Source organism: Colias philodice, chromosome 26 (assembly GCF_061535455.1).
Source record: "Colias philodice isolate Cphi_HAF_F1 chromosome 26, ilColPhil1 Martin Lab GWU primary, whole genome shotgun sequence".
Classification (NCBI taxonomy): Eukaryota; Metazoa; Arthropoda; class Insecta; order Lepidoptera; family Pieridae; genus Colias; species Colias philodice.
The window spans coordinates 1117501-1133266 of NC_143111.1; the positions used below are offsets into that span (position 1 = coordinate 1117501).

The following is a 15766-nucleotide window of genomic DNA, read 5'->3' on the forward strand; positions in this document are numbered from 1 at the left end:
CACGAACAGCGAACAGCGAACAGCGAACACCGAACACCGAACAGCGAACAGCGAACAGCGAACAGCGAACAGCGAACAGCGAACAGCGAACACGAACACAAACACAAACACAAACTCTCAAAATCAAATTCAAATTCAAATTCAAAATCAAATTCAAATTGTAATTCAAATTCAAATTCAAATTGTAATTCAAATTCAAATTCAAATTCAAATTCAACAGCGAACACGAAAACACGAACACGAACACGAACACGAACAGCGAACAGCGAACAGCGAACAGCGAACAGCGAACAGCGAACAGCGAACAGCGAACAGCGAACAGCGAACAGCGAACAGCGAACAGCGAACACGAACACAAACACAAACACAAACACAAACACAAACTCTCAAAATCAAATTCAAATTCAAATTCACCGAACACCGAACACCGAACACCATCAAATTCAAATTCAAATTCAAACACGAACACGAACACAAACACAAACACAAACTCTCAAAATCAAATTCAAATTCAAATTCACCGAACACCGAACACCGAACACCGAACACGAACACGAACACGAACACGAACACGAACATGAACACGAACATAGTCTCAGTAAGTATATGAAACTAATATGAACATTTCCAAAAAAAAGGCCCCTGGGTAGTTTCAGCCCAGGGGCTGTTTATAGTTTTAATTAAAATTGCTTCCGGACCAGAATGTCGAATATAAGGGCGAATATAGTTAGAAAGTCGTTAGAAACAAGTTTTTCTAGTTACATTTTTAGTAGAATTTGGATGTTATAATTGAAAATAAAACACAATTCATTTTTGATAATTTTAATCGAATACACATTTGTTTGACAAAGAATTGAACATAATATAATATTTATACAAAATTAGCTTTTTACGAACTAAAAATATACAAATTTCTTAAAATAAGAGCAACACGACATATTTTTAAATAATATTTTTTGGTAGAAAATTAACTGGTTTTAATTAACATTATTTTCAAAAGTATGGTAAATATTTTAATGTAAATATTTCTGACTTGGTATGAATGCCATGATGCCCTTAAGTATCAATTTACAATTTTATATACAAAGTTTAAAATTATTAATTCAATATACGACCTAACTAATAGCTGTATCATTAAGGCATTACTTGATATTCAATAATCTTCTTTATATATAAAAATGAATCGCAAAATGTGTTGGTAAGCGCATAACTCGAGAACGGCTGAACCGATTTCGATAATTCTTTTTTTATTATATTCCTTGAAGTACGAAGATGGTTCTTAGAGAAAACGTAAACATGTACCACGGGCGAAGCCGGGGCGGACCGCTAGTTCAACATACAATTACTTTTTTGGCGGCAACGAATGAAATACAGATCATAAAAGATAATTCTTGACATATTTACTTTTTAATATTATAATTCGAATAATGCTTAAATCATTTATTTTAAATATGAGTCAATGTGGACTTTAAGCAAACATTCATCTTACAAGAGTTATCATTTTCGTTGCATGCATTTCACACAAGCATTTCGCATCGTGAAGCATGACCACACATGAATTGGCACTATGTTGACATCCCACTAATGTTAAATTTTAAGTTCGTGAGAATAAATAGATGTGAGATATTTGATTTTTTACGCAAAAAGAATAGATTTCGTTAAAACTTTTTTTGTTCGTGGTTCTGCTCAATAGAGGGATTCTAAAGTCGTTACTAGTTTTAAAAATGGTCAAAACAGGATGTTGTTTTTAAAAAGATCTTTTCGTTTCCATTATCTATACATACTTATAATAAATCTGTAGAAGGGTCAATTCTGTACATTGAAAATATTGAAAAAATAAATAGCAGGGGGTGTTACTGGATCGATACCAAACCCAAATATGTGATTAAAAAAATTTTTGTCTGTCTGTCTGTCTGTCTGTCTGTCTGTCTGTCTGTATGTTCAGGCATCACGTAAAAACTAACGGTTCGATTTCGATGAAACTTGGTATAATTATACCTTATTATCCTGGGCGTAAAATAGGATACTTTTTATCCTGGAAAAATACGTAAAAAAAAATTAATCTTAATTTTTCAGTTTTATCCATAGACGTTGTTCTGTAGAACCGCGAACACACGTTGCGTATTATTATAGGCCTAGCCGTATTTGGGTCCAATAGATATTTATAAGATGTCATTGTCAGAGTTACTCAAAATGGAGAAATAAACCATCCACGCGAAGACCGACATCCGCGCGGACGGAGTCGCGGGCGGAAGCTAGTACAGAATAAAATGAAAACTGCGTTACGATGCATTTAGTTCATTAGAAACAGGTTCACACGTGTTTTGATATTTCTCTTAGACGTATATTTGTTATAATTTGTCTGATGTTTGAGTTTAATGGAGTTTAACATAAGTTGTTTATAGCACGAATATATTATAGTCATAGGCTTTTAGCCTTTTAAATAAAGGTATGTATTACATTACGACCTCTTTTTATTAAGTTGAAGAATTACGAATGTGTTGCCACCACTTCTTAAATATTTTATGTCCAAACAGTACATACCTATTATATGTTTTTGAGATGATTTCACAACTTACAAATTACGTTCCTGATAGCCGATTGAACATAACTGTCAGATAAGTTAAACAGAATATATCCAGAAGATGTAAAACTTGCCAATATATTGACTTTGGTAATGGTTAGGTTTCGAACTTTTAATTTCAAAGTTGAAGTATTTCGTCATAAAACTGCAATATATCTCTCTCGCTCTAATCACATATAAATAAGAGAGAGGAGATATATTGCTTACATTTTATTTCTGATCAAATATCGAAGAATATCTGTAGAAGGTTCGAGATCGAATTAATCGTGTTTGTCATATATAATTTGGGCTTATTTAAATGCCTTGCCCTTAACATATAATTAATATAACTAATATGACTTGAAATTGATGCAAATATTAGTTTTAAAAGCTAAATATTATATTCTCAAACGGATTTATAACCCATTTGACGACAGAAATTAATAAATAAACATACATACAATACAATAATTATTATCATGAAAAAAAATGACAGAAAACATATCATTCACATACAGTTCAGTCGATTAAAATATCTTATTGAATAATTAGCAAACATAACAAATGATTATAATTATTATTATTTAATATTGAAACCACTGACACTTTTTTTTTAGTTGGAAGGGGGGAGGTGGGGATAATTTTATACTAATTAATTTACCTTTCCCTGACCATTAAGCTCGTTTTTGGGAAATAATGTACTTACAAAAAAATGTTATTAAAAAGCACTTGATTTCACCAATATCCTTTTTTTAAGAAATATATTTTAAAAAAAAATAAAGATTCGAATTAGAAGAATTTCAAGAAGCATTTAACGGAAAAGAAAAAAAATTAGAAACATTGAAATAAATCGGTCCGTTTTCAATTTTTTAACAATACTATTGTCCTATAGGTATATATTGATGAAATCAAGTTATGTATTTATTACAATTTTTTCATAATAATATTATCTTTTAGCCATAAAGACTAAAAGCAATTGCGATTTTCTTTAATATAGCAGTTCCTACTTGTTTTCTAGTCAATTTACAGTTACTGTGATAGATATCGAACCCGCGACCCATCACATATAAGCTTGAAGCTTTTAACAGTCACTTTGTAAACCTACACGCAGGGACGATCAAAACCACGTTAAATATTATAGTCAGATCATAAAACCGACAAAATAGTAAATAGTAGAAAAAGCTTTCATGAAAAAAAATTTTCGCATTTTTTTTTAATTTGATAAAAAAAAATTAGTGATGTATTATATTGTCAAAAGCAGAAAAAATAGTAATTTAACAATATACTGTATAGTTTTTTACCTTTTTATTTAAAAGCATTCAGTTTTTAAAAGAATAAGTTAAACAAAAAATCAGTTATTACCGAGATTTTACATATTTTTTTTAAATATTCAAACTTGGTTTAGTTCGCCCCTGCTAAGCACGATTTACATAACAATATTAAAACTATATATCTATATTACCCCCTATTTAGTAACTCATACACTTTTAGCTATGGCTCCGTTAGAAGTAATGCAAAGTGGAGACATTTTTATTTTATTTAACCAAAGGTAAGCATAAATTATTTTCTGTATTTCTACTTATTGATAGAAAAACATTTTAGGTTATTAAATCATCCAATAAAACTAACTCAACTCCAGCAAGAGCATAAAAGTAGGTATTTATATAGGTAATACCTATTTTTTAATCCTCCACTTTGCACTTGCTCCATTGAAACGCACGCTTAACCCACACACATGTCTATGTCACCGTAAAATAGTAAAAACTATTAGATTACAATCTAACTCGCGAGATTGGGGATTATTGAAAAACTGTGATCGGTAAAGCCCTTCATATAAAGTCATACACGATGATTATAGTCTCCAAGCGACTACCGACATACAAATCAATTGAGGTCCGATAAATTTAAAGGTTATTTAGGGTGTTTTTTCACCTTGTGCAAGGACGCGTAGCGACAGATATGTCTGTAAAGAACCAATCATATCATTTAGCGTTTGAAGCGATACTGTTGGTTCTTTTTACACGCCTTATATTAGCTTCACCTGTATGTTTGTAACCGACTTCTTTGGGCGCGATTTTGAAACACTTTAAACGGCCAGATTTCGTTCAAACTTTGTAGATTTATTGAGGATCGATGACTGACCGAGGACACTAATTTGATAAAATTTTCTATTTGTTAGTTCGGTTTTCTATAAAAAGCGTGTTTTTTAGTTTTTTTAACTATTACATATTAAACACAACCCTCGCTACGCATCCTCGCACATCTGTGGAAAAGCACCCTTAGGCTCGTCCCCAACGTTCCACCGACAGACTTAACCTTGCGCTAAGAACTTATCACGTAATTTTTTCACACGAGTTAGATAAGTAATAATATAACGGTATTTACTTTTTTACGGCGACATCCTCACCATACATACTAATATATACCTACATACTATAATATATTATATATTAGTGTCAGCAGGCGGGCTCAGCCTGCGCTAGGGCACCCGGAAAGGGACCACGAGGTCCTCGTGGTGTTCCACGCGGAGCTCCGATATAGCGGCTGCTGCTTTTTTCACTGCGTTCGTTATCTGTGGAAGGAAATTAAAAAATAAATAATAAAAAGACGGGTTGCACTCCGGGAGTGCCGGCAGAAATGAAAACTTGATTATTAACGTTGAGCATGTTTGATATTACGTCTTACGCTTTGATATTTTGGAATGGTATCCGTCTTACGCTTTTTCGATCAGGTCACGTGTCCTGACGCGAGTTTAAGATTTTATACCCATTACAGAAAAAGTGCTCAACGCCGCTAAAGAAGTTTTCACTTCAAAAACAAATTGTGCAGGGAAATTTGCACTAATAATAGAATAAATCACTAAATAGTAATCAATGCTATAAATACAAAAAAAAAATTTCATTTGACCCCTAGTAAAAATATTTAACGATTTATAATATTTCCACATGATACCCGACTATTTGGACTTAGTCCTCAAAATGAATTAAAAAAAAAAACGTTTTTCGATAAAACTCATCTGATGTTGAATCGTTTTATAAAACCTAGTTTACCTATACTATAATTTCTTTAAGACTAAACAGTCTGGCAAAGCGATGTACCTACAAAATTAATGATAAAAATTATGTAGGTTTATTTAAATCAGAAATGAAACTCAAACCTCACTAAAAAGTATGTAACTAAGTAGATTTAGGGCCGATTTTTCAATGCTTGGATAAAACTTATCCGTCCAATAAATTATTACACGATAATATTAAAATGTCACGTAAACTGTCAAATACGGGCAATTAGAATACGTTTTTAAAATGGTAGTTTTATACATTATTCGACGAATAAGTTTTATCCAAGCATTGAAAAATCGGCCCTAATACAAAAATTGTAAATGACTTACCAGTTCTTTGTCAGAGATTTCAGGTGGTGGTCCGTTGAGAATTATTTTAGATTGCGCTGGTGGTACATCTGCCAATAGTTTTGCGGGTACCTGGAAACGAGTATAATTTTATGTCAATATTTTGTGTATAAAATGAACATAAAAATACACATTGACATAATATACAATTACTAGCAGTGTCATTTAGACTATATATATTCCCGTTATTTTATATAGAAATATTTTCCCTGCTTTTATAACATATTTCATTACTGCCCGGTACTATTGGTTGTAGCATGGTGCAATGTAGTTTGTGTATATCACCTTCTTAAATAAAACATTGTACAAAATTTATTTTAAATCCCACTGTTTTTGTGTGAGACAAACTATCATTAGATTATCTATAATTCTATAGCGTTCACACAGCAATAGATTATAGTCTGCATTAAAATTTAAAACATCAAACAATCTTCAGGTACCACACAAGTGAACCCACGAGATCTAGCTAGTATATTACAGTATTCCAAAAGTGATAATGCGCATAGAAATCTTCGTCACAGTTCGGTAACTGTCACTGTCACATCCGAAGACGATATGTATATATGTATAGTGGTTAAATGCATTTTCTTCATGCATAATTTAGTAAAATTGGTTTAGTCAAATGAAATACATTTTGGAAATACGACAATTAGCGAAGTTTTGCATGCGCATTATTAATTTTGTTGTACTATATACTTACCGGAGGTGGTAACGCAGCAGCAGCAGCGCGAGCGGTGTATGCGCGCACACGCTCGCTGTACGCATTAGCTTCTAGCGAGTACGGGCCTAGCGCGCCCACGTCAATCACATTACTGCAATTTTTATATGTATTGAATATTGTAGAAAATGTATTTACAATAAATTTAAAATATATAGCGGAAGAATTGGAAAAGCGTTTTTTTTTTGCCTAAGGCCAGTCCAGAATGGATACAAAATTTATCCACTTCAGTCCTGCACTGCATTTCAAAAAATTATGACGAATCCTACTACAAGCTAAAATATACACAAACTAGCTTCCGCCCACGACTTTCTATGTGCATCCCCGTTTTTCCCCGTTCCCGCAAGAATTTCGGGAAATCCTTTCTTAGCGGATGCCTACGTCCTAACATCTACCTGCATGCCAAATTTCAGCCCGATACGTCCAGTGGTTTGGGCTGTGCGTTGATAGATCACTATATCAGTCACCTTTGAGTTTTATATATATAGATTAAGTCTACAAGACATTGTAATTTAAAAAAAATATACATTGTTTAAACCTAACCTTCTAGGGCAGTAGGACAATCATCCATTAGTATTATTCAATCCAAGCAACAAGTTTTGATAACTATATTATATATGTAGTTTAAATTGAAGTTTATTTGTATAATATAGAGTATTAATAATACATGTGACTTTATCTGCATGAAATGAGGCTGTAACTATAGTTCTAAAAAATATCATTTACCACTAGTAAATGAGTCCAGCCATTTTCAATATTAGATGAAGCAAAATGTCAGATAATATGTATTCTTCATACACCAGAATGGCGCGAAAGGATGCGGGTTCGAGTCCCGCCTCGTGATCGAATTTTTTCTATTCTTTATAAATTTATATATTTTATAAAGCATTTGAATGCCATAAAACCAAAAATATCAATTTTAATATGTATTCTAATGATGAAAATAAAAATAAAAAAGTTATTGCTGTACTGTAAATATTACATCATGTATTCAAGATGTAATTTTAATATAATAAGCAGGAACTGCAATTTTTATCGATATTGCATACATCAAACATTATACAAGTGAACTTTTTGTCTGTGCTTACGCAATGAAAAAAATATGTTTCTAGTGACTTTGTACAAGATTAAAACTGAATTATCAGATTTTTGATAAAAGATCAACGCAAACATATTACTACTATGATTTATTTAGCATAATATACATTCTTTGTATCTTTAAAATCAAATAAATATCAAATATAAAAAATATATACATAATTTATTATGTTTTTTGGCAAAAAAATTTTATATCTCGCATCAGTAGGTCATGACATTTATTTTTAAAAAACAGACATCAATTAGAGATGTAATGTTAATGGAAGCATGCTTAAAAACATCTTGTAAGATCTGTATCAAAATGATTAGGGATCTCATAAGAAACACCAGCTTTCAAATCTATAATATAAAAAGAATCCCAAAATGTGTTGGTAAGCGCATAACTTGAGAACGGCTGAACCAATTTCGTTAATTCTTTTTTTATTATATTCTTTGAAGTACGAGGATGGTTCTTACCTAGAGAAAACGTAAATATGTACCACCCGTGGTACATATTTACGTACGAAGCCGGGGCGGACTGCTAGTAAATGATAAATATGGAAATCTGTTTCCTCAATACACTTAACTACATAATATAAAACAAAGTCACTCTCTGCCGTCTTTGTGTCTGTACGCTTAGATCTTCATAATTATGCAACAGATTTAGATGTATTTTTTGAATAGATAGAGTGATCCAAGAAGAAGTTTTAGTGTACAATTTATTTGGCATCCGCGGATGGAAGCTAGATTTATATAATAACTAGGTTTCCGCCCGCGGCTTCGCCCGCGCAGTCAAAGAAAAACCCGCATAGTTCCCGTTCCCGTGGGATTTCCGGGATTGCGTCATTTTCCCGGGATAAAAAGTAGCCCATGTCCATTCTCGGGTATCAAAATATCTCCATACCAAATTTCATGAAAATTAGTTCAGTAATTTAGGCGTGATTGAGTAACAGACAGACAGACAGAGTTACTTTTGCATTTATAATATTAGTATGGATGAAAAACAAAGAAAATGTTTTAAAAAGTATTGTTTAAAAGTGCAAAAAATAACTCACGTAGCAGTCTCATGTAATATCCTATTGAGTGCGCTTTGCTCGTCTGGTTTGCGTGGCGGCGTGGAAGCGCACGTCGTTGGCGATGGTGTCTCCTGTTGCTGCTCTGGCACTTCTAGGAGGTGCGTCCGTTCGTTCACTACATTTTCCTGCGATATTATTTATGATATTAAAGTCGGACAAATTCATTATGTTCACATGTTCATTATATTTACTTAAAAAGAATTTGATAAATGATACAAGTCGCTGTTAATGATACTGGTGATGCTATATTGTGACAAAATATTGTAAACTAAACTTTAAGTAGTCATTTGTGTTCCACAACTGTTTAAATCCTTTGTCACATACACAGAACATAATGTATACTGGAAACCTTATTTTTTTAAGAATATTCTTATGATGAGGTTATTATTTTTTTCTAATAATAGAACACATAATTATATGCCAGAGGCATCTGCAACTTCAGTAATTTAACAAATCATTATTATTAACTAATTTATGAGTATGCTGTGTGTATTTTAATCAAATAAGAATAAAACACCAACTTCATTAAATAGCTTAGTGACCATGGAAAATATGGACAGTGGAAAAATTTACAATGAAATATGAAGAGAATACATATAAAACTACATAATATATGCTTTACTAATATTCTATGAGAAACAAACTTGAAATTTTAATATAAAGAAACAAAAACCATATTACCATAATATACACAATCATTTCACATAACATAAATATGGAACAAAGATATAAAAATCAACAACAATACAATAGTAATGATAATATTCCAAACATAACATGCATAATATGTGCGTGGGGAATGACTCATCAAAACAATCCACTGTACATAGAAAAATATTCAATACACAGTAAATTGCCATTAACTTTACATCACAGTATATAATATATAAATAAACCTGCACTTCAAGGTTGTTAATTAATTTGATTTAGTTACATCCACTTTATTTAAGTCTTTAACCTTATTTAATTGCCCCACTTATAGCAAGTAAGAATTGGTGTCAATATAAAGAACACATCAAAATAAAAATTCCAATAACCTGTAGTTTTATATAATGATTCATAACAAAGTTCTTTGTAACATGTAACTAACTAGTTGGAGTGCATGAGAAACAATTTAAATGAAGGAATATCATTGACTCCAATACAGTTCCAGGTTCAATGGTTAGTTTAAGATAAAAAGGCAATCAACTGGGAAATAATGATAACAATGCTCTTGCTTTACTGACAGTTTGACGGAAGTACAAAAACTCGTATGAATAACAACAGTATCAACATTTGCACAATAGCGATTACTACAATAAGTAGGTAGGTGATAGACACATAGTAGTATTAATAAATAGGGGATCTACATGTGTAAATCTAGTCAAAATACCTGAGGATCTGAATCTTTGTGGCATATACTATAACAGCACCCCATGACTGCACTTTTTAGGAAATCGAAGCATGTATGCAACGTACAGTTTTCACCGTCCGACTGCATAAATATTTTGTTACTTTGCCGATATAAATAGAAATTGATGTTAACCGTTGTTCGCAATGAAAACGAAATTTTAATAATATACGTCAATTTCTACTTAAAAACATGACACAGTTGACATTAAAGTCAAATGTCATGTCAAGTGTCAAATGATTTGACATTAAAAGATGTTATAGTCTGTAGAATTGCTTTTTGACAGCTCGACGGGTGATACCAGAAGTGATGTTCAAAAGATTATCGATTGTGATACCATTACAATTATAAATTCAAAATATTATCATAAATCGAATCAGGTACGTAAATAATAATTACAACGTAAACGTACTAATAAGATATGTAATAATAAGACCACATATCTATGCATTGTATGTTAAAACTAAACTAAACTAATATTTTATTATTTATTGGTTTCTATCTTACAATTTGGTTGTCTTTACGTTTAAATTATATAACATAATAGAAGAGTTTTTCTGTATCGGATATATTTTACAGAGTATTTCTATCGATTATTTTAATCTATCGACCCATCATTGAATAATTCTGTGTAGGCATCACTAAGTGGGCGGGACCTGTCCATGAAGTACGATAATTATTTGTATGACATTTTAACATAGACAATCGTAGACAGAGAAACCAATAGACAAATTGATATCTTATGTCGCATTCACACAAGAAAAAGAGCAACTTATGCCGGTGTTGTGTAAAGAAATGAGAGAGAACGATAAAATTTTTTGTTTCACCCAGCGTGCCACTTTTTTCAAGAAAAGCAACCTACTTTGATAAACAAAGTTTAACAGCTAACTATCGTCTTCCCTAAAAATATAGTTTTTACATGTTATAAGTTAGAAGTAATTCATTGTGTTTGGTTTTGAATAATTTAAACTTACCGTTAATACCTTATAAAATAATACCATGGTGCGGTGTAGTGTTAAAGGATGTAAAAGTGATAGTGGAACGAAAATGCCTGGATTGTCTTTTCACTCGTAAGTATACAACTCTTTATCAGTTAATAGGCCTTCATGATATTTTAGCGTGTTAATATATTGTGTATCACGTGCTGTTGACTTGAATACATTGTTTAAAAACCACAAAAATAACAATTATAAATTTTAACCTAAAAAATTTTGTGTTGCCAACTTTTCTACAAATTGTTACCTACTATTATGGGAAATCTTAATATATATAAATCTCGTGTCACAATGTTTGTCCTCAATGGACTCCTAAACCACTTAACCGATTATAATAAAATTCCCACACCATGTGCAGTTCGATCCAACTTGAGAGATAGGATAGTTAAAAACATGTAGGTACTAGGTACCACGGGCGAAGCCGGGGCGGACCGCTAGTAATAATATATATTCTGCAGTGTGTATTTAATTAAATATCTGAAATATTCAATGGCTTTTTCCAGTTTTCCTGGACCGGATAATTTACGAAAAATTTGGATTGTAGCTAGGTACATGCGCACACCTGCGGTTCCAGAAAGTATTACGGCAATCACCACCACCGCAACGCTGCCCCGCTGAAGTCAATGGACGCTCTTGGTTCCAACATTGAACCGGAGGGACGTAGTTAATTAAGTTAGAGATAATTTAAATGTAATTTTTTTATTACAATAAATTATTATTAAGTAAATTTCGTTTTTTTTTTGCGCCTTCGCGGGTTGGTATAATTAAAGTGTGTATCTGTTAATTTACGAAAATAAACATTATTTTATTTATTTTATTTTATAAAAAATAATAAACAATTGAGTTTTCATCTGCATTATCATTACATACACATTTTCATATGGGATTATGATAATGATATATACATATTATATGATATATAGGTATGTGTAAATACATAATATGTATTACCCATCTAAAAGTAATATGTTTATTATATACTAGCTGCGCTCCGCGGTTTCACCCGCGTGTCTCCACTCCTGTTGGTCTTAGTGTTACGGTACAATATTGCCTTCCTCGATCAATGGGCTATCTAACACTGAAAGAATTTTTCAAATCGGAATCAAAGTAGTTCCTGCGAATATCCCTTCCCTACTCACCTTCACCCCGTCCCGCACTACGCCTCCTCATTGAATTATACAGTATGTATACCTACTATTTTCTGTAATATGACACTTTTAAAAATTCGTTATATCTTTTGAATGGAATATCGCGGACTTTCTTGTAGATATTGATCCATTCTATAATAACGTAGAACATTTTTTTGTTCTATCTTCAATAGATTCCGCAGCGCACGCGATGACTGAATTTTTATTAAGGATACATTATTGCATTTTTGGTAAGGATCTCTATTTTTTTTGAAAATGCAATATAGCCTATGTTGCTCAGTGAAGATGCAGCTTTCTAATGATGAAAGAATTTTTGAAATCGGTCCAGTAGTTTATGCGTGAAAACCATACATACATACATAATTACAAACCTTTCCTCTTTATAATATTAAGTATAGACATGTAAGTATGTACCTACATAATATCATTATGTGGATATCTCATTATTATCCACTTATGTGAATAATGATAGTGAGAGATTTGTATCTTACAAATAATGGGGTAAATTTTCCCTCATACGGTAACCCTAAATATTGTGACGTAATCTTTTCTATCCCTTTCTGCGACACGCATTGCCGGTGTCTATTGGATTCTCCGTCTACGTAGACAATACAATTATAATAGGCGTGAAGCTGTCAAAAAGCAAATAATATAATGGACAGAGTATAGTTGTTTTTGCCGCGTTCGCACGCTTGCCAAACCTAGGCCAAACCTCATTCCTCAACCTAGCCGTATCAAATTCAAAAGTCTGGATGGATGATGATGGTTTGTGATGGCTAGCAAGCGTTTGTAGCAATGCTCTAAGCTTGTAGCCGATCCAATCAAATATCGAATTCTTCACAAATCAAAGGGAATTTGCCGCAAGTGCTTGTGATACGTCTGCACCTGTGGTAACCGCCTACAGCCGCCGAGTGAAGGTGTGGAGCCTTTGTGGAGCGAATTACTGCGCATGGATAATGTCGCAGCCGTTATACTAATTCTGTGCAGGGTTCTTCTAGTGCTAAAGAAATTTCCCGTTGGTTTTACTAAACTTCTTCTTCTTTCTTTCCTCCCAGTTAGGATGAATTCTGCCTGTACTATACTTGATATAGATTTTTTTTTATCTGGCTCCTTTACTTCCGGCGATGTGTCACCCAGATGTCACATTTCCATCAGAATTGACAAATTTTATTCATCACTTTGACATTGACAATTGACTAATCTCAAGGAACACGTCTCGATTTGCGAGTTGTGTATTTTCAACGATATAGTTATTTTAATTTCTATGATAAACAAATTTTAAAAACAATGATAAGATATCGCGGCAAGAAAACCGTTATAGATAAAGTAAAAGAGTTGGATGCGTTTGCAAAAGTCCCTGATGAATACGTGGATAGTACACCGGTAGGAGGGACGTTTTCGATAATAAGCTTTATAATTATAATGTACCTAGTATACAGTGAAGTTAGTTATTTTCTAGATAGCAATTTAGTGTTTAAATTCATGCCAGATACAGATATGGATGAAAAACTTCGTATAAATATTGACATTACAGTGGCAATGCCATGTTCGAACTTAGGAGCCGATATTCTGGACTCCACGTCCCAAAGCGTGTTTGGCTTTGGTGAATTACAGGAAGAGGATACGTGGTTTGAGCTGACACAAGAACAACAGGATGCATTTGACGCAGTAAAATATATAAATTCTTATTTGAGAGAGGAATACCATTCACTGTGGCAGTTACTTTGGAAGAAGGGCCATGGATCTGTGAGGGCTACAATACCGCCAAGAAAAACTAAACCAAATCGTCGACCAGATGCATGTAGGCTTCACGGAGTTCTAACATTAAATAAAGTAGCTGGCAACTTTCACATAACAGCTGGAAAAAGTTTGCATCTACCGAGGGGTCACATTCATTTAAACATGTTGTTTGACGATACACCACAAAATTTTAGTCACAGAATACACAGACTCAGCTTTGGTAGTCCAGCCAATGGGGTTATTTATCCACTAGAAGGCGATGAAAAGATCACCAATGATGAAAACATGCTTTATCAATACTTCCTAGAAGTTGTACCAACAGATGTGGATACTACATTTGAGTCAATAAAGACTTTCCAATATTCTGTTAAGGAGTTGGAGAGACCAATAAGTCACGCTAGGGGCTCTCATGGAGTTCCCGGCCTTTTTTTCAAGTATGATATGGCAGCGCTAAAAATTAAAGTGTACCAAGAAAGGGAAAATCTTTTACAATTTATGTTAAGACTGTTTTCAATTATAGGTGGTATATATGTTATTATAGGTTTTATTAACACAGTAGTGCTTTCAGTAAGAACTGCATTTGTGAAGAAAGCTGCTCCTGATGTTTATCATCGAATAAATGAGAAGCCAATGCCTGTACAACTAAATCCTTTACTAGTAGCACAAAATTTAGATATACCTGACGGACATTTAATAAGACAATGATATTTATTGAAATTTAGGTTTTAACTTTTATGCATAAAATGAATCTGTATATAAAAGAGATTTTGTAAATGTATTATTCTGACATTCTTCAGTAATCATGAATAGAGTAATCAATGTATTTTTACTGGTATTCATAAGAATTAAATGTAAATATACTGGTATTTTAAATTGAGTTGATTTATTTTATTTTGAAGATAAGATTTTGCGAAGTATATAAATTATGCTGTTTATTTAATTCAATATAAGTATTTTTAAAGTTTCTGTACAATAATATAATGAGAAATTCATATAAATTAATTTCAATTACTTATTGTAAGTACATAATAATAATAATAAATAAAGTCTGATATTATAATATTTAAATATATTTTTCTTTTATATATTAAAGTTTCATTACTTACTATGTATACAGTTATTTATATTACGTATAAATGTGTAATAAATAAATATGTTAAATGCTCAGTTGAATTATAAATCTGGTACTTATGTACCTCTGACCTTATGTGATATAAGAACCTAATCTTACTTGCTGAACTGTGACAAGCTTGTAACAAATCATTCTATGTACTAAATACACTTCTCTCTTAAAAGAAATACCTAAGTTAAAATGATAGTTTTGTGAAAGATAATTTGCAATTAAATTCATTGAAATACAATTTATTATTAGTTCTATATATATGTACAATTTATTATACATATTATATAGAACTTAACTAACTAGGGTAATCATTTTCCACCAGCAATTATTCGCAAAATTGTTATCTGATTGCTTAGTGATATAAATAAATAATGATAAATTCATTAGTAGAATATCATTGTTATTGACAAATGACAACATTATAAACATACTATTTTTCTTACTGTTCGAAACATATGTAAAGCCTACATTATTGAAGTAAGTATGAAACAATAAATTTAATTATTAGGTATTTATTTAGTCGTGTGATT

The 15766-nt window shown here is 32.1% G+C and overlaps 2 protein-coding genes across 4 annotated transcripts; one reads left to right on the forward strand and one right to left on the reverse strand.

The window, feature by feature from the left end:
- Window positions 1-3956: 3956 nt before the first annotated feature.
- Lamtor1 (Late endosomal/lysosomal adaptor, MAPK and MTOR activator 1) lies at window positions 3957-10432 on the reverse strand. Of its 3 annotated transcripts, none has more exons than XM_089711261.1 (5): window positions 10213-10432; window positions 8820-8965; window positions 6670-6781; window positions 5952-6041; window positions 3957-5135 (listed from the first exon to the last, which is right to left on the reverse strand). In XM_089711261.1, the coding sequence occupies exons 1-5, from the start codon at window positions 10318-10320 to the stop codon at window positions 5043-5045; spliced, it is 549 nt and encodes a 182-aa protein (XP_089567387.1). In that variant the 5' UTR covers window positions 10321-10432; the 3' UTR covers window positions 3957-5042. The 3 variants fall into 3 exon arrangements, with proteins under 3 accessions (XP_089567387.1, XP_089567389.1, XP_089567388.1); XM_089711263.1 differs by lacking the exon at window positions 10213-10432 and adding an exon at window positions 9878-10130; XM_089711262.1 differs by lacking the exon at window positions 10213-10432 and adding an exon at window positions 9522-9689.
- Window positions 10433-13553: 3121 nt separating this feature from the next.
- Window positions 13554-15064, forward strand: LOC149476742 (endoplasmic reticulum-Golgi intermediate compartment protein 2). The gene has a single exon (XM_089711360.1). It carries the CDS (start codon window positions 13661-13663, stop codon window positions 14816-14818), a length of 1158 nt encoding a protein of 385 aa, XP_089567486.1. The 5' UTR covers window positions 13554-13660; the 3' UTR covers window positions 14819-15064.
- Window positions 15065-15766: the final 702 nt, after the last annotated feature.